Raw genomic sequence first — 25,388 nt, 5'->3', positions numbered from 1 at the left:
ATGTGTTTTCTTATCTTGACAGAAAGATATGAAATAGTTGCCCTTGCCCAGAGCAATATCATTAAAGCTAAAGAAGATGACACTTGTACTGGGTGTTGGTCAGGAGATGTCTAAAGCACTTTCTGAATACTTATGAAGCACTAATAAAAAAGCAATTGAAAAAATGTGACGCTACACAAATAATGTTTCTAGGCATTCTTGGCTTCTTTTAACATGGATTTATGGGTATACTAATATGAATGTTAAAAAAAAAAAAAAAAAGAAAGAAAAAAACAACACTGCTTTACACCTCATAAATTCATCTTATTTTCTTATTTTTATTTTATTTTATCATATAGTTAATGACATTCAGACAAATTAGACTGGAGAACTTTTTTTCTGAGGATATACTGAAGTGTTTTTTGGTTAACACCAGAGCTTGCCAGGTGACCAGTGGAGGTCTGTCAGGATGTTTCATCATTCCTATCAAATGTAGGAGAATAGGCAGCGCCCACTGACATCAGCTACAAACTGCCAACTGCATTTCAGCACAGATGAACCAGGAACCAGTAAGTGTTAAAGAAGGTCAAGGAGGAAGAAGAGTGCTGCTCTTAGGATGCTTGTGCCATACGGAGGCTTTGTTGGGCAGTGCAACAAACTGTCAGCTGTGAAAGGACTGAGATGCTGTGAATAATCCATGAAAGCACACAGAAGAGAGACATGGAGTACCAGATCAGATAATATGGTCCTACAAGAAACATTGATCATGATTTTAGGGACAATTCATGGGCAGTAAGGGCAAAGTCTGATGACTGAAGTGACCACAATGACCAACTTAGTTGTCTCAAATACAGTGCTGTCAAGTGGGATTCTTCTTCTCACTTTGGGATCTGGGGCCTGCATGCCTACACCCTACTCTGGAAGAACTGCAGCACAATGAGTTTGCAACATGAATCCAATGTGCTCAGCAGGGACTACCAAAACTAGCTGGTGGTAAAGCCGAGGAGAAAAGCACAGCTTAAAGACTATCTTTTAAACACTCCTAGGGAATAGGCCCACAGGGGAATATTGGTATCAGAGTGCAGTTCAGTACCTAAAATTAAGATTCTGTTGTCCCTTCCTTTAACTTCAAAGTTGCCAGTTTTTCTGGGGAGTGAGGGGAATTCACATCTCCTAGCTTTAGCCACCCCAGAGATGTATAGTTCATCAGTCAGAGATCTGTGTATGTGGAAAGAGGAAACTCCAGAAGGCAGTTTTCCCACCTAATTTAGGGTGTAGGGCTGTGGGGTGCCTTTGCCTCCCCCAGAGCAACAGCATTCCTTTTAAACTGCTTTCCCTCCTGGTCTGTGGATCCCTACAAGTTTCCAGTAGAGCTGAAGGCCCCATCCCATTATCCAACTGATAGCAGGCAGGCTTTTTAGGTTCACAGCTTCTCTCAAGCAGTCCTTCAGGGGCTGTCCTCAGGTAGAGGAGAGGTTTAAAGCCAGGTCTCTTAGTTTGGGCACCACAGCTGAGAATATTCACAGCTCTTCCTAGCTAGGCTTTGTGGTCCTACGAGCAGTCTCCAGGAGGAGGATTCTGGAGGAGGCCCCGGAGCTGAGAGAAGGGAGGTCTAGCCTAATCAGAGCAGTTGCCTCATGGGGTAGTTTGCTGTACAACAAGATCTGTGGTGTTCCAATTGTTGGGTGGCTGTGCTCATAGCAGTGAAGAACTGAAAAATCACTGTTTAGCAAATGGGAGTAAACATTTCAATTTCAGCATTGGGTGTCTAATCAATATTTAGGAGACTAATTATCCATTGTGTTAATCTAGCCCCAACAGTCCTCATGCCATGGCACAGCAAGAGCAAGAGACGGAATTGCAGCCCTTGCAAGAACCACACTTTACTTTGTGCAGTTTTCCTTGTCTGCCTAATGGTTAGGTGGAGTTTTTTTTTTTTTTTAATCCGTCTTTCCTTTGTGCTTGCACAGAATGGATAATTCCGAGAGGGGAGAATAACCTCATAAATATGATTATTCTCCATTCCGGATTGCCTTTTTTTCCATGATGTTCTGGCTGTTGTGTGTATTTTTGCCCACACATCAGAGCTTTGCTAGACTGGAGTGCCATTCACAGCACACTTCCTGTCCTGGAGATTGTGTTCAACACAGATGGCTCTTTATCGCTAAGTATATGTGAGAGCTAAATTGAATGTGCTCTCTTGTCTAATATTTAACAAAGCACATTTAGTTAATGACTAATGTTTCATTATTGCAGGAAGCTTTTAGTACCAAAAGGTTAAGTGGTTCATTTGAATATTGCCCGAGTATCTTTGCCCTGTCAGGATTTTTTTCTGAAGTTAATTTGCTATTGTTGTGATCGTGTCTGACAAGTGGTGGGTAAAAGCAAAGGCAGGTTATTGGGGTCTGTTTCCATGACATAATTTTACCAGTATTTAGCAAGCTGGATTTTACTCAGCTGAGCAGATCTAATTTGCATGGACCCTTATTCAGGGATGAAAAGCGAGATTCGAGCATAGGCCATCCTCCACCGGGAATTATTTACAAGTGAAGCAAAGGACTTGGGAGAAAGTGATGAAAAAGTGGGCAAAATTAATGGAGCTAGAAGAGGTTAATGGAGCTACCAGAAGAGGTTTGCTGTGCATTCACACAGGTAGAGAAGTAGGTTTTAGGTATTATTGTTAAAAATAAAATTGTAGTGGGTGAGTAGTAGTAAAGCATCATGGAAATGAGTTTCTGCTACACTGATATTAATGATGTAAACTGCTTGTGATGTAGTCATAAAAATTTGTGTGTGTATATTGTGTATATATATATATATACATATATAGATATATCTTTTTTTTTTTTTTTTCCTGATAAGAAAAAAGCCCCCTTATTATTTTGGTTAGGCTGAATTCTTAGTTCTCTGAATGAGTTTTTCAGTGGGAATCAGAATCCTGGTAAACTAGTTCACCACATTTTTTTTCTCTTTAGTTTGTTGAAAAGAGAAACACACACATCAAATCCACACCATCCTATTTTACTGTTTTCCTGGACAGGTGCAGCTTGTGAAGTTGGCTTCCGAGCCCTGCACTAAGAACATGGCTGTTGCAATTCACCAAAGTTTTTTTCCATGATTACTGTCCTCAGTTTGCCACCCTATGGTAGAACATAAAGCTAAATATTCATCCGTGGCTTTATAGCACTAACACTTTCAGCATAACTTCTCATGACTGTGTGCTGGCCTTTATCTTTTGAACAGATGTGGATACTTTTTATTCTGAATCTTCAACTAAAAACCTTTTTGGTTTCAGATTAATGATAACAACCTATAAATTCACTTCTCCGGAAAAGAGTCCTAGCTTAGTACAGCAATGCTAATACCAAGAAAAAAAAATAATCAAAAAGGCTTTGCTTTTGAGGTTCTATGTATAGGATCTTGTATTTTTTTTAGTGGTGTTATTGTTCACTAATTCATTATTACAGTTTCTACATCAACTGTTTGCATAGTCAAGCTTTTGTTGCTGTTGCTTGTTGTTATTTGTGAATAAATTAAGATAGCTTTTCAAGTAAGACTTGCTTGCATTATAATCAAACCTGATCTGTTAATAAATTCAGGTATCTCTTAAATACATATTATTGTTTAATATGTTAGATAGAAAAGAAGCTTCTTTACAGCTTTCAATTTCAACAGTCTGATCTCCCTCAAGCTCTAGTAGAGAAAGTAACCTGGAGATTGAAACCTACTATGCCTGCATGCTATCAGGGAGATCTAAATTAACCTTCGTCATTTAATTTGACACATGTGCACACTTCTTAGTCCTAGCACAAAAAAAAGTTCAAGAATACTTTCACAGGCCTTCTACCAGTCCTTGAGGTTCCCCTGCAGTGCAGTGCTGTTTCTGTGCAGGACTACATCTCTGCAATTTTAGAATCACTACACTCCTTCCCCCAGAGACAAACGTGATTGTCTCTTTGTTTATGTTGTAGTTCAAAGCTAGAATTGTTTCCTGAGATGGTTCTTGGCAGTTCCACATGTGTCTTTCAGGCACAATAACTAGCTTGAACATCAGCCTCACATTTTTCATGTTTCAGGAATCTAGAAAATTTGGAGGTAAAAATGTTTTATCTTACGTTGCTCAAACTACTTGAAGGGAATATGAGCTGCAGCAAAAACACACTAACTGCTCTTATGCCAAAGGCCTTCCTATCCCTTCCCAAATCTAGCTCTTTACTTCCCGTAGCACAAAATCTCTATAACCATCATTAAGGCACTGTAAGAGCACATTGCTTTTCTGTGTTAAGTGCTTTGCTAGATCAGGGTTCTCCGTGGCTCCTGTGGGGGCTCTCCATGGGTCGCAGCCTCCTCCAGGCCACATCCACCTGCTCCACCGGGGGCTCCTCCACCCATGGGGGGGCTGCAGCGTGGAGATCTGCTCCATGTGGGACCCATGGGCTGCAGGGGGACAGCCTGCTCCACCAGGGGCAGCTCCACAGGCTGCAGAGGAGCTGCTGCTGCCTGCCTGAAGCACCTCCTGCCCTCCTGGTGCACTCACCTGGGGGCTGCAGGGCTGCTTCTCACTCCTCTCTCCCAGATGCTGTTGCACATCAGGTTTTCCTTCAATTTGCTCTCCCAGAGGCCCACTCAGTGTTGCTCCCTGACTTGGCACTGGCCAGCAGCAGGTCCCTTTTGGAGCTGGCTCTGATGTGATGTGGGGCAGCTGCTAGGCTCTGCTCACAGAGGACATCCCTGCAGCCCCCCTTGCTACCAAAACCTTGGCACTACAAAGTATTGGGAAATGAAATGATTAATTTTAATAGACACCTTGGAGGGCAGATTATGACCATGATGCATGAAGGATTTAAAGAAAAACCACTGTATCTAGCTTTCTGTTTGTTAAAACTAAAGGTACTAGAGATGAAGTAAGTAATGGTCTCCACGCTGTGCCTGGCTGTGTTTCAGAGGACTGATGTGGATTAATGCACAGCACTCTTGGATTAATGCACAGCCTGGGAGGTTGTGCAGCGGGGGATGGCAAATAGTGTGCTGCCTCCTCCAGAGGTCATTGCTCAGGGGCACGGCAGTGCACCCACCAGGGCAGCAGCCACCCCAGGACACAGGCAACGAGGTGTGAGAGAGCATCTCTTAATGCGCCCATCACTCCTTGTGCCGTGGGGGCCAGATGATGCTGCATTGAAGCCTGGAGTCTGTCTGCACCGCGGGTCTGGAAATGTTTGCCCACGGGCACTTTCCAGTGTGAGTTGACAGAGGAGGAGTCGCTAAATTTGTGAAATTTGTGTCAAAAGATAACGTTTTCATGCCTCTACAGGTTCTTGCAATGCTCAACTCCACGTACCCTGCAGAAAGATCTTTGCTTTGTGTTTAATCCTATTGGAAAAAAAAAAAAAATCCTCAGGCAATCAGTCATTTCTTTTTACCTCTTAAACCACGAAAACACAAAATTGTTGAAGGGACCTCAGAAGCTGCTAACGCTTTCCTTGAGTACAAGTAAATTCTCCCCTTGTAATATCGTCTACTCCTTGAACTTAAATTCATATAAAATAGTAAACTTCACTTTTCTGAGTTCCTATTTATAGTTACTTATTATAACATATTTCCATAAACATAATTCTCTGGGATCCATCTCAATGCAGTGCTTTTCCCAGAATCCTTTTGTTTTAAAAGGTATCTGCATATGTCTTGTAGAAGTTGTTTTCTGCTTCCTGAGTTTATCTGAAATTTGCTAAAAGTTTTTTAGTTGTTTCTGTTTCCATATCCAGGATGTCAATGTACAAAACTTTTTTTTTTTTTTTTAAAGAAAATTAAATGGACTGCTGGTGAAATTGCCTTTTTAAAATATGCTGGATTTACCCTTTTGGCTGAATAACTGTAAAAGCAGAGGCTTCTACCAAAAAGTGTGAACACACGGGACAGACACAGCTTGCTAAATGCAGGCTAGAGCAAAGATTTCTACATCACCTGTCCCAAGGCAGACAAAATATGCTCATCAAGAGAACCTTCAGCTTATAAATAATAAAAGAACAGCAGGGAAAAGTGTCCTGATGTGAAATAGTATCAAGGAAAAGAGGTCTGAAGGCAATAACGGGAAACATCCAATCTATATGAATTGAAGTAGACTGCAGTGGTAGCCTGGGCTGGATTTTGGCTTCTCCAATGCTAATGTTGTGAGGCCTCAGCAATTCTATCAGCAAAATCAGCTCCAGGTCCACTCATGTTTTCTTCCTCAGCTTTAGTCACTGCAGAGATGTAATAGCTACTATATGCAGTGGGAACTGTATGTTTCCAAGGTATTAAAACAGTCCTGTAAGGATGCTTGCCCCAGTTTTGTTTAGCTCTGGTGTGTGTTGGGTTCATAAGAGTTTAATGCTGTAAATAGAGAAACTTTGTGCACAAGCTACCAGGAGCTTCCAGTGTCTCCACACCAGTCTCAGCAGAAACAGCCCTGCCTGTCTGGCAGCAGCTCCCAGAGCCGAGGAGTTTGCACGTGGTGAGCAGCATCTCTCAGGGGGATACCTTGGCTGGGCAAAACAGCACACCCACAGCTGGTCATGGCTCACATCCTGAAGAACTACAGGTGATTTGGTCATCAGCTGTCTATACAGACATTAAAAACAACAAAATAACAACAACAAAAATAATAATAAACTTATCCTAAGTAAATGCATCAAGCTGCCTTAAAATGCTAATGTCAACACGAAGACAAGCCATCCTTTTCTTCCACATCAGGACCCTGCCAATTTATTTTGCAAGTAGGAAAATTGGAAAAGATCAGCACTGAAGCGAAGCTGTTGTGTCACTTGTCACAAGGGCAGCTAACACTCATTTGTCCACAGAGCTTTCACCAGTGCAGTAGCAATTGATTTTCCATGGGCACACGCCTAGCCATCACCTGCTGAGTTTTGCCTCTTGCCATATGCTTTTCCCTCTTTAGCACGGCGTTTCCTACAGGAGCTATGCCCAGTACCTACTTCTAATTACTCTGCTCCTGTGGTCCTTGCCAGCCTGGGGTGAGGCGAAGCCCCGCGCCGCCTTGGCTGCTCAGCCAAGCCTTCCCTCGCCAGCCCCAGCAGATGTGCATGATTAATGTATTATTTACATTTGGCTGCCTGATTATTATTTTTTTTCTGCCTTTAACCTTTTCACTTTCACAATTTTATTTTGACTCTGAAATTCTGGGGATTCCACTTATAACCTTTATGTTTATTGGTGAAGGAGCTATTATTAGGCTGTTTCTCCCCCCTCTCTGTCTAATTCTGGAATTTAATTATATTTTTCTTTCTGCCTTTTGGTACAGGTGCAGTAATTAGACGGCATTAAGTCTGTTTCAAATTTATCAAATAAGCTTGTTATTGTCCTTTTTATATATATCTGAAGTTGTAAATAAGTCACCTTTCTCATGAATTCGCCTGACAAAACTTTGCTATATCGCCAAGGTAGACAGTGCTGATGCAGTTGCCTTAAGAAATGTCTTGAGATAGTTAGGGATGGTCCCTGGCCCTTTCTAGCCATCAGCATAGAAAAGTAGGAGTGAAAAGAAAAATGCTGCATTTAAGAGGGCAGCACAGGTCTCAAAGTCTTGGCGAGCTGTAGGGAACAGGGGAGGCGAGAGGAAGAGGAGCAACAGGAGTTCATACAATGTTAAAATACTTATTATGTTACATAATTTTAATATACAATGTTAAAATACTTAAAACATTAAATTATTCTGGGATGTGTTAGCTTTTCGACTCAAATTTGTGATCTTAGGCCCCTTGGATGAGCTTCCTGACATTTTCTGTGGCTGCAGTTTTTTTTTTTTTTTTTTTTTTTTTTTTTTTTTTTTTTTTTTTTTTCTCAGTGGTTCTAAATTGCTGTCAATGAAAGAACAAAAGGTGACATTTTTTAAAACACTATTTAAGAGGTGAAACACAGGAAACACTTGCTATCATGTTGATGCAGCTTGCATAGTTTCGAAAAGTGGGAATTAATGAACCTTTAGTGCTAGGTGTGCATGAACAGAGTTTGCACAAGCAAAGCTCTCACCCCAAAATGCTGTTATGGGAGACAGTGAACATAACTGTGATGTCCTGAAGGTGAACCATCACAAGGAGTGGGGAGGAAGGGATGCTCTTGGTGATGTAATTTCACCATGCCTGTGCTTTGCCCAGCACCAGGTAAGGCTGAGAGGTTATCCTCCATCATTATACTAGGGGAAAAATATGTCCATCTTTTGGAAGGGAGTCCTAAACACATCCCAAAATGTTCTTATAGTAAAGCACACGCAATGAAAAACATGGACATGTATTAACATAGCCTCCAGGTGGTACATACCTCTTCACCAAGCAGGCTAGATCCTGTGGGACAAACTTTTGTATATTTTGGCTGTGCTGTGGGACTCAAGGCTTGCACTGGTCTTTGGTGCAGCCCTTTGTCAGCGTATGTTAAGAGGAACAATGTATTTGTCCTTGACTTGCCTCCCTGCCTGCCGCTGGTATTGGGTGAAAGAAAATCCACCACAAAAGGCCAAGTGAAGGACGGCCTTGTCATTGGCATGTTCTGCCCCTCAGCTAAGGGTGGTTGCCTCTAACTGAGGTGCCTGCCTAAGTGCCAGTGCTAGCTCTTTCTCTCCAATGGTGCATGGCTGGAAGGTGGCTCATGGACCTCAGACTTTCAGTGCCACCACTGTCACAGCACTCAGATAGAAGAAGGACAGTTGTGTAAAGCAAAAAATGATACGTAAAAGTAACACATCAAAGTTGCGGCTTTTTTATGATTTCCCTTGCCAGGACCACCTGAACTACCTGAAAGAAATTTTATGTTTTTTTTTTGTCATGGGTCTGACCCCACACAACACTTAGATGATGTGTTATTTAACTCCATTTCCTTTGGTTCAGAAGACAGTTCAATTCAGGAGACCTTGTCTGAGAGTTTTGTTTTGCATGAAATCAGCACTTGCTGTTTGTTATATGGGTGATGAAGTCAGAGAAGCATCAAGCAGCCATTCTTGAAGCTGTCATCAGCGACAGCTCCTGTAAATCCCAAAGTAGCCTGTTCTTTTCTAGAAATTCCCTTTTTATTCAATCCCATAGAATCTGAAAAATAAAATAAAATAAAATAAAATAAAATAAAATAAATCCTCCAGGACAGACTACTTTTAGCCACTTATATGATACCACAGACTCTTGTGGGCGCTTAAGCTTTACTTTCCCCTGCAAAGAGCTGATCAGAAGACATTTGGGCCTTTCCCAGTCTGGTTTCAATCTTACCAGCAATGGCCTGAAACAACACAACCAGCCTGACCCAGGTTGACCCTGCGTTGAGTTGGGCTTGGACAACACCATCTCTGGAGAACCCAAACAGCCTACATTTTTCTGGTTTTAACCCAGACTGGGGACAGTCAGCTCCCACTCAACGCAAGTACCAGGCAGTATCTTCAGGGTGTTATTGGCAATCACAGGCCATAATAATGTTCCCTGTTGCTATTGGATTTTTAGGCACTGCTATCAACCTCATTACCCACAGAAAACCTGCTGTGTGCTCAGCCATCAGCTTTCTGTTGGCAGCCCTGGCCTCCCTGACCTTGCGCTGTCCTGCAGCTAGGGATGTTGCAGTGAACTGGACCTTTGGGGCTCCTTTCTGCCCAAAGTCATCTACGCTGTATTGATTATTTGTCTTGGAAGGAGTTGCCATCTGGATGATTAGCGTGGACCGTTTTCTAACCACTGTCTAGAGGCGAAACAAGCTGAACTCCTGCTGTGCCATAGCCACAACCGTGTTTTTTTTTTTTTTTTCTTTTTTCTTTTGAAGCCAACTCTTCGCATTGCCTTTCCTCCCCTGACTAGAAGGATGGTTGTGAGAAATGTGAACCAGGGCTCTCCAGTGTATTTCCTGGCTGCCAGAAGGGCAGGAGATACTTTCACTTGAAACTTCAGATTCAGCAAAATGCACCAGTTTTGGTGAAACAGAGCACCTGTTTTTTCATAAACATCCTGTACTTGCTGACTTCAGCTTCCTCATTTAACTACCTTTGTTCGTCAATCACACAAATTAATTCTCTATCTACCTTTAAAAAATGTTTGTCTTTCACTTGGCCATTCACATTCAATTGTGTATGTATCTAGGAATGAATGACAAACATAATTAAAAGTATTTATTAAAAATCAACATATTTATACATTTGTACATTTCACAGACTGCTGTATATGTTCACCAACATAACCATTAAGTCAGAAAGCATTAACAGTACAGATTTCCATCCGAACAAAATTTACTGCAGGGGAACTTCAGTTTTTATAATCAACCGTTGTAGAATGTCATTAACTTTTTTGTTTCCTTCAAAAATAGCAGCACATTTAATTATCAGTGTTCACAGGGCACAAGCCCCAAAGTGTTGTACAGCAGGAGAAAAAACTGTAAATAGATGCAATGGGAGGAGAGCTCACAATGAAAATGTATCGGTTACTGCCGATTATAAACAGCAGGATATAATAAAAGACTTAGGTCTATGCTGAATAAAGACTGCAGCAAATTGGGAAAAGTAATAAAATGAAGCTACCTCTTGATTAAACTGTATAAAATAACATCTTTTAATGTCATTCAGGATCGGAGTCTTGCAAATAACAGGTTTTGTTATAAAGATTAAGCAGAATCAAGATAATGCTTGTGTGCTCAAATATGTAATGAAGGTCTCAAAACATGCACTCTATCTCCACCACCACCTTTCCACAGTTGACATTATAGATGTTTCATTTCATTGATGTAACTAAGTGGTATTTTATTGAGCAGATACAGATGTGCTAAGGAACATCGAGAACTCTCCAGACTAACACCCATGTCAATTTATTTATGGCTAGGAAACCAATATTAATTGGGTAATACAGGTTATAGGTTTCGGAGGTTGGAGTGTGGGCGGTAAAGCCACGTTCTCATTGTAGCCTAAGCTCCTGTGCACAGCTGAGCCACTGGAGGACAGGCTGCCTGAAAAAGTCACTTCATCAGTTCTTGTGGTGTACTCTGTATAAAGAAAAATTGCTGACATTTTTCCAGACTTTAAGCCCATTATTCTCATAATATTGACATGATAACTCTTCAAATCATAGAAATTAAGACCTAACAAACTCTCCCTAGTCATAAATGTACAGCTGTTACTTTGAACACAGCACTGGATTCTGGGCAACTTTTTTCCTCTTTTTGCCTTAGAGAAGGAAAAAACCACACAGGATGGCATACACACAGATAATAGACAACTTTCATGAGAGGAAAAGAGGGTATACAAAAGAAATAAAAGGGTTTAAGAAGTGCTTTTTGTATGTGTCAGCCACTGTAACGGAGGATGGCTAAAAATAAAAGTCAGAAATGCAGTATTTCCTTAATTAGAAATTGCGGTAAATGAGTCTCAATACCTGAAAAAGCATCCATGGGAGAGACTAACCTCACCTGCTATGCCCTGAATCACAGTCACCCTGTGACATTACAAAAACTTCTGCACTAGTGTTTGGATTTCAACATATACAAAATTGAGGACATTCATCAGCAAAAAAATCTGAAGATCAATTACAAACAACTATTTTACCAAGAGCTAAATTAAGAAGAAATGTTCTGCCTCAACCTCTTTTCTCCAAGGGCAGGCTGCATCCCCTAGCTGGACAAAGAGAAGAAAAAAAAATCAGCAGCTTTACCTCTCAGAGCCCCAAGTCCATTCAATTTCAGATCTAGGATGGTCAATGAAATAATTTTCTTTCCTGCCTTTATTAATCTAGTTGGCAATTAACAACCAGATTATTGTTCCCCCACTGCTGCTGTAGCCGTGTCAGAAGAACTTCCCAAAGCAGCAACGCTGTCCCAGCATTTCAGGTATACAAAACAAGAAAGAGCAAACTGACAGCGCTAAGAAATGGAGGAACGAACTCAGGTTCTCCAATTTGAAGTTCTTACTCAGAGAGGTTGTGGAGTTGTCTTCCTAAGAGGATTTAAGCGCAGACACCTTCCATGAATTTCCTGGTGATAAAATACAGCATCCCACACACCGCTCTGACATAGGCTGCCATCTCCTCTGATCGTGCGATGTCCCAGTTGCTGAAGTGCTGTACGCACACTGCGGCAGCATCCTTCACCTGCCACTGCCCTGCTGAGCTCTTGCTCTACCTCAGCCTTGTGCTGTTTTTTTGCTTTTTCGTTTTGCTGCCATGGGACTTTCATATTAATTCATCCAAATGAGTTCCGGTATAAAAGCTCATCTGGGAAAAAAAAGCCAACAATGTCTGAAAGAAATGTTAATACCTTATCCAGTCCCCATTCCTGGAGGGCTAAAAAGATTAGATCTCCCATCTTCAACAATCACCTTTTTGGTCATCAGTGATTGCAGATATGCTATCTTGTGTTACTCCTATTTCTGTATTAGTTCTGTATGTAGAAATAGACATTTGTTACTGCTACATTTTAGCCAATGCAAAAAAAAAAGAAAAATCATTAATATAAATTTTATATTTTTCAGCCTTACCTTTTCATGCAATAACAATTAAGAATTTTCTTGTGGTCTGGAATAATATGATCTCTAATCCATTGCAGCACTAGTTGACAAAGAATAAGTTTGTTCATCACTACCTAGGAGCCAGAATTAGTCTTGACCGTGCAGAGTGATATTTGCTTTAATACCTCCTTATTAGATGAGAACGAAGAGCACACTGAGGATGCTTGCAGCAAAATAAAGTAATTCTTATGAATAGCATGCTACTATACACAAAGTTTATCAGATCTTTGGAAGGTCACTGCCTCTCTGTCAGCAAACGTTTTGAGGACAGGGAACTACAAATTTGTCTGTCATCATTATTATTTGTATACATGATATCTGAAAATCATGAATACAAGATACAGAACCTGCTCGTATCAATTAAACGCTGGATAATCACTCATAATAGAAGTGACAAAGAATGTCCTTTTTGAAGGTGCTTTTCACTAAATGTTTACATACCTTAGTAGAAAGAGATAAAAACAACAACTTTTTTTTTTAACCCAACATGATGGCTATACTTTTCTGATTTCTGATTCAGGAAAGAGAAAGATCCAAAGGGCTTTTACTTCAAAGAGAAAGAAATATCCTGGATGCAGCCTGGTTGCCCATTCCTGGATGCAACGCAATGTTTATGGAAAGGCTGGCTTATGAAACAGCCTTATAACACTTCTGAGACTTCTGCTGAGACCGCAACTAGATGATATCATGCAGATGATCCACTTTGCGGGAAGTCTGAATTCTGATTTGGAACACTAAAACAGTAAGAAGCCCTACTGACTGTCAGCTGCATGCTGTTCACTATTTATTAGAGCATTAAAAAATTGAAAGAAATGCTTTGACTTTGAAATTCTTAACTTTTATTTAAAGTCATCATTTTCAAACTTTTTTTTTTGTGGGATGCTGCCTCTTTTAAATTGCTTTAAAATGGTTAAACAATTCATCCTGGCAGTTAAATATTTTTTCGTTGTCTGAAAAGCTTTAGTTTACAGAATGTTTTGTAGACTACAATAAGTCCAGTACCCCTGTAGTGCATCTTTGTAGATTTGCTCCCAATAATCCACCTTTCCATGATTCTGATTGCACAAAGTCATCCACAGGTACTAACACCCATTCTTGTGGAGTTTCAATCTGCTTAAGCTATGTTATAGCAAACATTTAGCATGTAACCTATATGCTTATGCATCAGCTACATCCTTATCCTCCAAGGAAACTCTATGATAAGATCAATTTATTCAACTGTATGTACAGTATATTTGCATATTAATAAATAAATCAATATTAAAGTATCTTCCCCATATAAAAGTGACTACAGCCTGACCAGACAATCTGACTTCATTTTTTTCTTCCAAGCACAGCTGTGTGACCAAGGCAATCAGTTTCCACTCAGTTTACTACAGTAACTGTAGGAGTAGAAACCTAACAAACCAGTGCTCAAGTTTAAATTCCGTACAGCAGAGAGGGGAAGGAAATAAAAGTACTAAAAAGTGCAAAAGCCAATGACTCGTAGAGCAAAGAACAAGTTCATAATGTGATCCTGGGGAAGAGAATCCAAAAGAGGACATGCTGCAGCAAACATCATAACCGAAGTATGTTTTTGTCCTGATAGTCAGCTGCATTATGCCAGTCTTGTCGTGTAATGCTCCAAGAATTCCAACTTCCAGAGATGCCATCTCCACCTCTACACATTTATCAACACCGCATTCAGTGCAAAGTGACATTTCTGAAAATAACTGTTTACCTTGTCTCCATGACATTCATCCTTACTGTGAAGAAAAGGCTTGCTTTCTTTGTCTGTTCGTTACTATATACAGAAGAGCCTATATTTACACCTCTCTGTGGTAGTGAACTTTTTTTCCTATATCTACATTCATTAGAAATTGAGAAGGCAAGTGGCCATATCTTATGCTTATGAAATTCTTCCCATTAACCCAAGGACTATCTGTTCATCTTGATTTATACTTAAAGTAGCTGCACTTTGTTCTTTTTTCCAGCCCACTTTCAATGGGATGCAAGTCATGGGAACTTGTGGGACCTGGAACATATTTCAAGTCTGATTGCCTGAAGTGGAAGAGTGATGAGCCATGTTTGAATTCAGACGTCTGTTTGCAGCGCAGTGCGTGTGGACCATACCCCCATTTGGGTATCTTACAAATACAGGCTCGCAGAAAGGATTTTGGCACACTTGACAGACCTTTTTGTCCGAAAGGAGAATTGGAGTTCCTTTTTGTTTGACCTAAAGAAAAAAATTCCAAACATGAATCTAGCAAGAAAGGAAAATAAGATGCAGCAAAAAAAACAAAAAACACAACAGATCATTGGTAACATCACCATATCATTACAAACACAGTCAATGACATAAGTGGCAAAAAAAGATTTAGCTTTTTAAAACTATTTAACTTGAAATTAAGTTTCCACATTCATGCTGGTTTATTTCCATGCTTCTTCCTTTTTAATCTGTTTTTCAAAGAAAGGCACTCACACATTTAGTATAGATAAAAACCTGCAACGGCTTCCTAAACAAGGACACATGACAACTCGAAAGCAAACCGAGTATTGTCACATTCTTATCATAGACAGATTAAGCTGGATAAACTTTTATTAGACCAAAAAGAAATCAAAAATCCACTGGAAACTTTAAGCAACACAGTTATATAGCTTGGAATAGAAAAACGCTTCGTAAGTGAATTCATCACTAAACAAAGATTGACAAACTTTAATTAACGCCAAGTGCTGCGCGTTAATGCCAAGCTTTCTTGCAACTTCTGACAGTGCTCAATCCTAGCAAGAAAATGCTCCATTGTTCAAAACAAACAAACAAAAAAAAAAAACCAACACAACTGAAAGAGCTTCATTAATCCAGAAATCTCAGATTCAGATTCATTTTCATTCAGTCCACAAGTTCAAAGTTATTCCTATTTCAAGGCTCCCCCTCCCCTTTTGTTTTACTGAGAAAGCATAAAATTGACTGTAGTAGCCATGGCAAAAAAAAAAAAACAAAAAACACACTAATAAATTCACCAATTAAAATTACGAAGGACCTGATCTCACCTTTCTCCTAACTCTTCAAGTGTCTGATTATAATTAAGATATATAATAAATACAGAATAAAGCTTTAAAGTGCCTCTGGTACAAGCACCTTTGTTAAAAGCAAAAACCTACCTTCTCGTATTTGTAGATCAAGTTTTCAGCTTGTGCTAACCCAAGTGCAGCCTGAGTCATTCTTTTTGTATGAATGCTTTGCCTCACTGCTCCGGCCAGGAAGGGGGAAAGGAGCTGCACTGACCAGCTGTCAGGCACCAGCTGCAAAACCAGAGCTGCATCAAATTCAGCAGCGTGGTTATTCAAGAGATCCACAGCAGCCATGACTAGTGCATAATCCGAAGCGCCTGGATTTAGATATACCGACAGCAGCATATGGAAAAGCCTCCGTCTGTACTGCAGATCTCTGTTCTCAGAGTTCCATATACAGTATTCTTCAGCAGCATGGAAGTCCTTCAACTCATGGACAAGGATATGCAAAGCCTTCTCATGTTCTTCTAGTTTTCCATATAAAATTGCACTTTCCATATGAAGGTCTGTGCCACGGACTTTGTCTGTTAAATGAGAAACAAGGCAACGTTTGCTCAGTGGAGGAGAGAACACTACTGCTTCTCCCAAATTCAAGTTAGACAAGCCCACAGAGCTCAATTCCCACTAAGTACATGTATGTGTATGGAAATACAATGTTTTTCCCCATAAAACTATTTTGTTTTTCAAGAAGGAACACACAAGCATGCATTGATCTCATCTTTATGTAAGACAAAAAAAGTAAGTAAAACCTGTGTTCTGAAAGACATGGATTTCAAGAGAATAATCCACGTTGCAGCTCGTACTCTTAAAAAATTAAAGATAAAAAAGAGCAAGACTTTCCATCAGAATCTTATACTTGTATATTACTTGTTATATAATTTTTTAGTAACTAGAAAGGCAAGGAGGCAATAAATGTTATTTCGTTATTTTAGTTGTTACTCACCTGTTTCTATTTCAACAGCCAGTGGATTTTTCTCACTGACTTTCAGAAAGTATTTCACATCTTTCAGTACAACAAGGCATTTCCCTTTCATCCACTGGAAAGTACATTAAAAAGCAAGGCAAAGAAGCACTGGCCAGAGGTATTTTACCTCAACTGTTGCTTGTCTTATATTACAAATAAGGTATATACTGTCCTTTTCACTTAAAAAAAAAAAAAAAAAAAAGATCCTCTTTTTTTCTGCCCAGCATGAAACCCAGTTTTCACAGCAGGAGGCAGTTACGTACAACAAAAGTTCTAGTAATCACACTCCTCAAAGCTTTGCTATAGTTCACACTAATTAAGAAACAGACTGCTTAACAAATAAACTTGTAACTTTTCCATTTGCAAAAGATTGTCATGTTACATGCACATCATTAAAAAGAAGCAGGAAATTAAGAAGGTACTGTATGAAGATACTTTTTCTATCTAGTCACATGCTCTGTGTTTGATGAAGTGGCAAACATGCCATTCTAATTCATGAACTCAGATCAAAAGGTGATGGTAACAGCTGCTCTCTTCACTGAATTACCTTAAATAGGTGAATTTGGTTGATAGTTTTACCATCTAGAAACCTCAAATGTTTTTTTTGTTGTTGTTTTTTTTTTATCCTTAAGAGAACTTTATAAACGCTGTATGTTAGCTCCAGTGGGAAGCAAAGATGAAGAGAAGTGTGTCTTACCCAAAATAAAGTGAACTCTATAAAGATCAGATTTCTGAAGAAGACTGCGTAGTTTCGATAGAAGTTCAGTTGTTTCTGTACAATTATCCGTGGTCACAGATTTTCGCTGAAGTATTGCCTCCAAATACAATGCAGCTAGATGAGTATGATACTTTTCTTTCTACAAATGAAAAGAGCAATGTTAGCTCAGTTTACAAATACAACTCCTCCTCCCCATAACACTTCAATGAATATGTACATAATTACATAGAAATGTTTAAGTTCATTTAGTTAATTCAGATAATCCAGAAGTCTTTTGTTCATTTAAATAGACAACTTAGTCATACAAGCTTCACAAGACAGGATATGCTCTATGTACAATACTGGGTTCTCTACATCAACAAGTCAGGTATTTCTGAAATACAGATATGATATCTTATTCCTAAACCTCTTTTCACCTTAAGTAAAAAGATTAATAAATAGCTTTTTTTGTGCAAAAATTATTTCCTTTCAAAAGCTCATCTAATGAAAGTCAATGCAGTAAAACAGATCTCTTTTGAGTACAAGGATGTTTACTCTTCTCCTCTATTTTCCCTAGTTTAAAAAAAAAAAAAAAAAGGTTTAATGCAGTTTTCACCATATTCAGATATGTTCTTTTCTATTTCTGCAATAAAATCTGAGAAAGCCACCACCAGAGGTAGACAAGCACTCTGACAGCACAGTGCTTTCTGCATTATTCATTACCACATATTCATCAAAACAAGCTGATGATTTGACTAGTTTGAAACATTCTCACTAAAGCAGTCATAATACTCTAGTGTGTATATATAACTTTACTCAGCCTTTACTAGCAGGTAGTAATAAAACTATTTAAAAGTTTATTTGAAAATATTCATAACATTAGAAATAGTACATTAATTGGTCAGTGTAGTACATCTGGGGTATCTGCAATAGCAACAGAGGGAAAGCATTGATCTAGTACGTACATTTTAAGAACGTAAATTCATGAACTGGTCAGACTTGCTGAGTTTCTTCGATGTTTATTTCTTTGTATTCATTACTTGAAGGCTAAAGGAACTTTTCTTATGCTTAAAATGTCTCATATCCAAGTACTATAACGCTTTCCTGCCTCTGTATTATACTTAAAAAGCAACCAAGAATAAAATAATAGTCACTTCAACTAGCGAACACATCTTTTGGACATTCAACAAAGAGATGCTTGGAATTCTACAGAGTGAGAGATGCATGTTTTAATTTTATTTCTTCTTCAGATCACTCCAGAAGAATAAAACATACCTACTTTTAAGACATTGAATTAGCGATTTTAATACATTACTACTGCTGCGCAATAGGATTAGTGGTTGCTCAGATGTTTTTCTATGATCTTACTGGAGATGTACATTTTTCTCTTCGAAAAAAGAGAAACTATAAATCAGTCACATTCTCTAATGGGGAAACTACACCACCGTAAGTTTGGATGTTTGAAAGTGATAAATGACACTTCAAAAAATATGGCTTCTAGTAATCAATATGCAGTCAATTCTGACAGACTGAATACACTCTTATGTTTCACCTTCTCCCATGCACTTTGTAGGTGGCTCAAAGTTTTGTGTGTTAACTACTCCTTATTTGAGGATGTATAGTTCAGTCTCAATGAGTGCCATACTTAGTATGCAAGCATCCCAGAGAAATTTTGATTTAAATATCTTAAATCACTGTTTGTGGACTGAGCCTCACCAGTGAGGCAGAAAAAACAAGATGGAGAAAAACCGACACAAGGTAGGCAACTGTCTTGCCATCATGAGAGTTGAACAGTTATAAACAAAAGGCACATCTCAGATCCTCATCTTCCAGTTTAACTTTACAATACTCAGAAGAGAAACACTGATACAAAAATCCTTCAAATTATGCATATTTCTTCTAGACTTTGGCTATTTTCAGAGTTACTCACCACATGCATAGGATTCAGAGTGCAAACTATTTTTGATATTTTTGTAGGACTCACCTCTATTTTTCTTTCTAATACAAGATGTTCTAGATATTTAACACGTGCTTTAGGGTATTTGTTAAGGCAACTGATGATATCATCTGGATTGATGTTTTTCTCTTGTTCTTCCACAGGCCTTTTAGTAAAAATCTGTACTCCAATCTAGAAAGAGATAATTGTATTTAGGAGCTCACTGACAGCTATTTTATTACCATTTAAATGTCTACTTAATAGCACTATCAGATCAGTTAGTACATTATTCAGAAAACAGACAATGTAAAAACTCACTCACACCATTAAGATTACACTACTTTGTGCTTAATGTGATCTTACCTGCTCCCATCTCCCCTACCTCATTTGGTGTTCTATACATTGCCAATACAATGTATTATTCTATATTGTTCTATATGTGTACATTATATATATTACATGTTAGGCATAATCTGTACTGCCTACAAGAAGTGTTGAACAGATCTGGAACAGAACAAGGGATTTCAGTCCTTTGTAGCAATAAAGCGTCTGGAGACCAGACTGTTTACAACCTTCTCCCTCTGTGTATATCATCACTTTTAAGAGACTTCTACAATGACCAAAACCAGAGTTGAGAAATCTGGTCATTACATGCAATAACTGAGCTTTTACTTAATTTAGGTTAGGTAGTGACCAGTTCCAACAGCACAGACTAATTCAGCATAAAATACCCCACTTCACAGCTAAGTACAGCAACAGATGTTATAAAATTCTATTTTTAAGTAAGTTAATTTGTTTAGCAGTGAGATGTTATCTTGAATGAAGGCTAGTTATTCTATAATTCCTATAATGTAAACAGATAGTACCCTTCACCGAAATCCTTTCATAGATGAAAAAACAACAGCAGCTAATGTCTTCAGTGAATTTTTTTTTTGAAGATCTAAAAGTTATCTTAGAAATGGGAAAAAAAGATTATGTATCTTTCATTGTTTAGACGGTTCAGAATGACCTAACTTTTGTTTTCAGAAAAAGAGTCAGCAGTTAATCACTAGCATAGGGATTGCTAACAGTGGGACTTAGAAAAACTGAGAAGAAAACTTAGGTTGCTATCAGTTACTATTTACTAGTTACTAAATATTCAGCAAAAACAGTCCAATCAGCTACCAAGATGATATGAATATTATTCAACAGCCAAAACATTTCTGCAGCATTATGTATATGATGATCTGGAAAAAGTACACCAATTACAAACCTCTTCATTTTTTTGTAAAACCCATTCAGAGTACTTCCACACTAGATCTTGGTCTGAGCAGAATGTAAGGAAGTCTACTATATATTCATAGAGATCTGAACGTGTAGAATCTTCAATGTCTCCATCAACTATCTGCACCCATAACTGAAAAAAAAAAAAAAAAAGAAAAAAGATTCAAGTGCTTAAAACATGTACTGTCTTCTAACTCAAGATGTATGCAAGCTACTACAAAATTTCATAGCAACCATTGGTACTTGTACAATTAGAAAGGGCTTCTAGGAACGTCAATTGTAAGGGACCACACTGGTTGTTAAATTTGTACCTCTTGTCCATCAGTCTTTTCTTGTACCTGCCATATTCAACTAGTTCCAACCCCATTACATGTGGATTCTCATTATCTGAGAATGACAAGTAGAAGAACTGAGGCGGAGGTACACCACCACCAAAGAAAGTTTTTGATAAGAGTCCTTTTCTCTGGTACATAGTCTACTTCTCATGTTTTTGGAGAGTGCAAAAGAAAAGCAAATGTTTCAAACAGGTTGGACAAAAAAATATTTTTCTTCTTTTATTTTGACTGAAGAACTTTAATCACCATGTGAGAAGATTTCCTTTTAGTTCTAATTTTAATTCGTGTAAGAATTGCCACATCTAGCAGACCAGTTTAGCAATAAACTTTGCTCCTTGAAACAAACAGAAAAATATCTTGTATGCAACAATGGAGCTTCCTGGTTTGTTTCCTTACTATCTTTCTGCCCAGGAAATTACTATTTACATCTAACCGTCTTGAATACATTTGACGGTAACTGCAATAAACACACTCTAAAAGCCGCACAGCAAACTGCTTAGATACTAGATATGGCCTGAGATATGTGTTATTTATTAATCAAGCACATCTTTCTAGATGAAGTTTTTTAGATGCTAATAACAAAGCTATTTTGTCTGCAGTCTGTAGTCTACCACTGCTCTTAATGACATCAGAAGGGGGTCCCTAAAGGAATTAGTAAATCAGTTGAAACTCAGAGATATTGCAAGTTACATCCTAACCTGGTGATGAGCAGTGAACAAATTCCCAATCGCTATCAGTGGCTGTCATGAGATTACACTACTGCTCTGCTCCTTGTATACAGACTGATCAGCACAGGATATGTCCTGAAGTCCCTCAAACACCATTTGAAATGGTATCTTGATGATTTTAGTGCTTTTGTACATTTTTTTTTAAAGTACAAACATTCTGATATAAACAGTTATGATTAAGAACAGGATACAAGCATGCAAATCACTATCATCTTCAATAACTGAAGGTCTTTCAGATCCAACATTAGTTTATTCAAGGAAGTCTTAGCATAAGTTTCTTAGATATACACATCCCTTTCCAAAACATAAAATTAGCATCTCAGATTTTTTATCTCAGAGGTAAGATTTTGGAATGGTTTACAGATGACACTAAAAGCTTTATTCTCACCTGAAGTGCTGCAGCATCTTGACCATTGTAGTGATAAAGGAGACCAAGGGCAAAATACCTGTATAAAAAGAGAAGACAGTATTAAAGTTTCTAGATCTTCCCTACCAATTCCATTATTTGATTAACAAGGAATATAACAGTATTTTACAGTGGGACTTCTAGGTGACATGAATATAGCTGTGCCTACATTCAAAGGAGAGAAGTTCTGTCCTAGAAAAGTGTTTCTCTCTCTAAAGATAGTTTCTAGTTACTAGCTCCAACCTAAACAGTGACAAACTACTTGTCAAATTAGAGAAGATTCCCTTGCTGTTCTTCAAATTTCACATACACACCTAACAACTCCAAATAATAAAGTATTCCACCAATAGTTAATCATGTCTTCAAAATCAAATTCGTATGATGCTTTTATTTAAAACTCTGTTTCACTATCAGAAGCATTTTCTTTAGCGCAACACAAAATCAAGTCAGGCAAGGAAGAGCTTTGTACAGTACACCCACACAGAGGTGTTTTTTTGTCCTGTAATACAAATGAAGCTGAAGTTCTACAATGGCTGTTTCCACAAAATGACTTTCCACACTTCATATTTGCAAGAGCTTGCCAAGCAAAGCATGCATGCCAAGAGGATTCAACAAAACACCTAGAAGAAACGAAACCACTCTAAATCTAATCACAATTAAAGACTCCCTGCCACTGCTGTAGTTGCTACTACTGTACTACAATGTTTTAAAGAAATTAAATCCAAGACAGAGACACTACCTACGACTGGGATATTTTACACATTTACTATCTGGTGTTTCCTGCTTAATGACTATCACCCAATTCTCCACCCACGGGTATTTCTAAATTGAAGTCACTTGCAGCCATCTTAAGCAGCGTCCTTTTAGTGAATCAGTGGGAGTTCAAAATTCAAAAGCAAGCCTTCTTTCCCTGAATAAGTGAGTATAATTTAAAAGCTACTAGTTAGTGGATAGTTTCTACATGTTTTGAGGCATCTTTTCCTTCTGTCCAAGACATCAAGAGGAGTATTGCTACTGCATCTATTTAACTCTCACATTATCATGAGAGCAAATAAATTGCTTGTCCTCCCACCCCCCAACCAAATCTATATCAAAACTTATTTTTGTGTTGGACACAAAGTTTCAGGGAAAAAACAGTATTTATCAGCATAAGACAGAACAAATTTTCATTACTTCAGACTATCAATTAATACCTTTCCCCTGAAATTTGTAAATGCTCACAAGTCAGGCCAAAATGTCTTTTGGACCTGAAGTTGGAGAAACTGAAAGGATTTGAACACATTGCTCTAAAATTCAACAGCGTTTAAGACAAATGTGTTTTCTCCTGGTCTCAGAGGTACCTCACTCAAAAAATCCACTCACTTTTTGTGCTTTTCCAGCCAGGCAGCGCTATCTGTTAATAGACAAAAGTTCTCTGAAACCAGCAGATCTAACAGGCTTTCGTGATTTGCCTCCGCATATAACTTGAGTAAAGCTGTGTCGATGTCTTCCTTGTAGCCATTTGCAACCTCAGTGCTGCGGACTTCATTCAAGTAACTCATGAGGAATCGTTTGCATTTTGTCATCTTCTCCTGGTCCCCTTGGGTCAGCTGGTTGAGGTCAGCATATTCATGCAGAGGGGGATGAGACCGTATAAATGAAGAGGAAGTAGGCAACAGGAAGGGGTAGAGAGAGATCAGCTCCCGGACGTCAAGCTGGCCGCTTCTGCAATTACAGTGTCAAACTAGATGAAGCAAAAAGAAAGAGAAAGTATACATAGGCACAAAAAAAATGTAACATTCTGGGAACATGTGCTTAGAGTCAGGACACTAACATGTCAACACTGGAGAAAGGATCTTTAGAATAAATTAGGATTTTATTTATTTATTTATTTTTAATATTTCTACCCAAATTTGTTATTCTTTTTACGTCCCTAGAGTATCAAGAATTCGAAGACTGGCTAGGCTTTTGCTTTTGACATCCTACATTTATCTGGTGGCATATACAAAAATCATCTGATCAGGCCTAGTGCCGTTCCTAGCAGCATCATAGATTTAATCAATACATTCTTGTAGCTAGTATGCTGATCAAGGCAAAAAAAATGGAGACAGTGAACCCTTTCAGGCAAGCCAGAGACTGTGCAAGTATAGTTCTGCAGAAGACAGGATTCTCCTATAGAGAACTGAAGCTTTCAGAACACATTTGGATGATGAAAATGTTTTCCTACCTTTGAAATGCACCAGATTCCTCCTTCAGCTTACTTCTTTAAGAGGCTCTGAAAATGAACTGTGGGTACTAATCATGCATCCTGCTAACCAGTAAGAGGAAGTCTATTCTGCAAGCTTAGGTGTCAGGCATACATCAATGTCAGATACTAGTGAGAGGCTTTTCCCTCCACATGTGTAGGGTATCCTATCTAGGAGCAGGCTGTAACATTGATATGTTACCCAAAACATTTTTCTTTCTACCTCACTGAAGAAACTCCTCAAGTATTCATAGAGTGAATGTTGTGACAGAAGAATAAAACAGAATTTTGTTCATGCGGCAAATACCTTCCTTATTTTCACAGCTAGAATGATTCTTCCTCCTAGGCTTTGCTATAGGAGAACTGCAAGAAACCAGGTTGTGATTCAGTTCCCTGTCAAATTCATTACTCAGAATTGATCTTTAAAGATGAAACTGCAGTCCTGAACTGCAGAAGATACTGTTGCTGAAAAAAAATCAAAAGGAACTTTTGAAGTTCTTCAAAATAAATCCTGTTTAGTTACTGTTTTGTTGCAAATAAAACTGAAATAGTTTTGATCTATCCAATGATCAGCAACCTCAGAAAGATTTTCCCTTCACAAACGTGATTGGGAAGTATCCCGAAAGCAAACAAGTCCTAACTACGGAAGCAGATGAAGCAGGAAGACTTTTACCTTCTGCAGGCAATCAAGTGTGAAAGATCTGGGTAACCTGCTCTAGGTGGCCCTGCTTGAGTAGGGACCTTCAGAAGCCATTTCCAACCTCAACCATTCTGTGATCCTACCAGGTGGGTTAATCCCTCCTTTACGGTTCCGAAGCATGGAAAGCAATATGGTATGCCTCAAGCTGTTCAATTCTTGCCAAAGAAATTATTCCAAAACCATCCAGGAAATATGAACTGGTAAGAAGCATCTCCATGGCAACATTAGTATTTTATATATATTTTTAAAAGTTCTAAATAGCTATTTAAGAGTATCCTTTGGCTACTAAATCTGTACCAGAAGAATGAAATTCTGGGAGACCGCAACAACAACAAGAAATTTAAGAACAGTAAGCACCCTGTTCCAGAGCCTAGTGACCACAACACATGGAAACAGCATCGTAGAAAGCAGAAGTCCTCAAGAGAGAAAAATCTGAACACGACAAACCTTCCTGCGAAAAGAGGTTTGAAAAGAAAGTTTTTCCAATTCATAAACAGAGCTCCTACTGCCTAAAAAAACCACCTCTACACTAGAAAGGCCAGCCTCTACTAAGAAGTAGTGTTCATGTCTACTTTGCAGATTCCTGCAGTTGAG

The 25,388-nt window shown here is 38.7% G+C and overlaps 1 protein-coding gene across 3 annotated transcripts in view; it reads right to left on the bottom strand.

The window, feature by feature from the left end:
* Nucleotides 1-13,312: 13,312 nt before the first annotated feature.
* TGFBRAP1 (transforming growth factor beta receptor associated protein 1) overlaps nucleotides 13,313-25,388 on the bottom strand; it is a 31,915-nt gene continuing 19,839 nt past the window's right edge. For all 3 annotated transcript variants that reach the window (XM_084506198.1, XM_084506199.1, XM_084506200.1), the window contains exons 6-12: nucleotides 23,233-23,574; nucleotides 21,853-21,910; nucleotides 20,391-20,534; nucleotides 19,187-19,330; nucleotides 17,203-17,362; nucleotides 15,632-16,065; nucleotides 13,313-14,705 (exon numbers count right to left, since the gene is read on the bottom strand). In XM_084506198.1, coding sequence (XP_084362324.1) covers nucleotides 14,517-14,705; nucleotides 15,632-16,065; nucleotides 17,203-17,362; nucleotides 19,187-19,330; nucleotides 20,391-20,534; nucleotides 21,853-21,910; nucleotides 23,233-23,574 — 1,471 coding nt within the window. In that variant the 3' untranslated portion in view covers nucleotides 13,313-14,516. The remainder of the gene's footprint in view (nucleotides 14,706-15,631; nucleotides 16,066-17,202; nucleotides 17,363-19,186; nucleotides 19,331-20,390; nucleotides 20,535-21,852; nucleotides 21,911-23,232; nucleotides 23,575-25,388) is intronic.

Source organism: Aythya ferina (genome assembly GCF_964211825.1).
Source record: "Aythya ferina genome assembly, chromosome: 1".
In the NCBI taxonomy this organism is placed as follows: Eukaryota; Metazoa; Chordata; class Aves; order Anseriformes; family Anatidae; genus Aythya; species Aythya ferina.
This window is presented reverse-complemented; position numbering and strand designations above follow the sequence as displayed.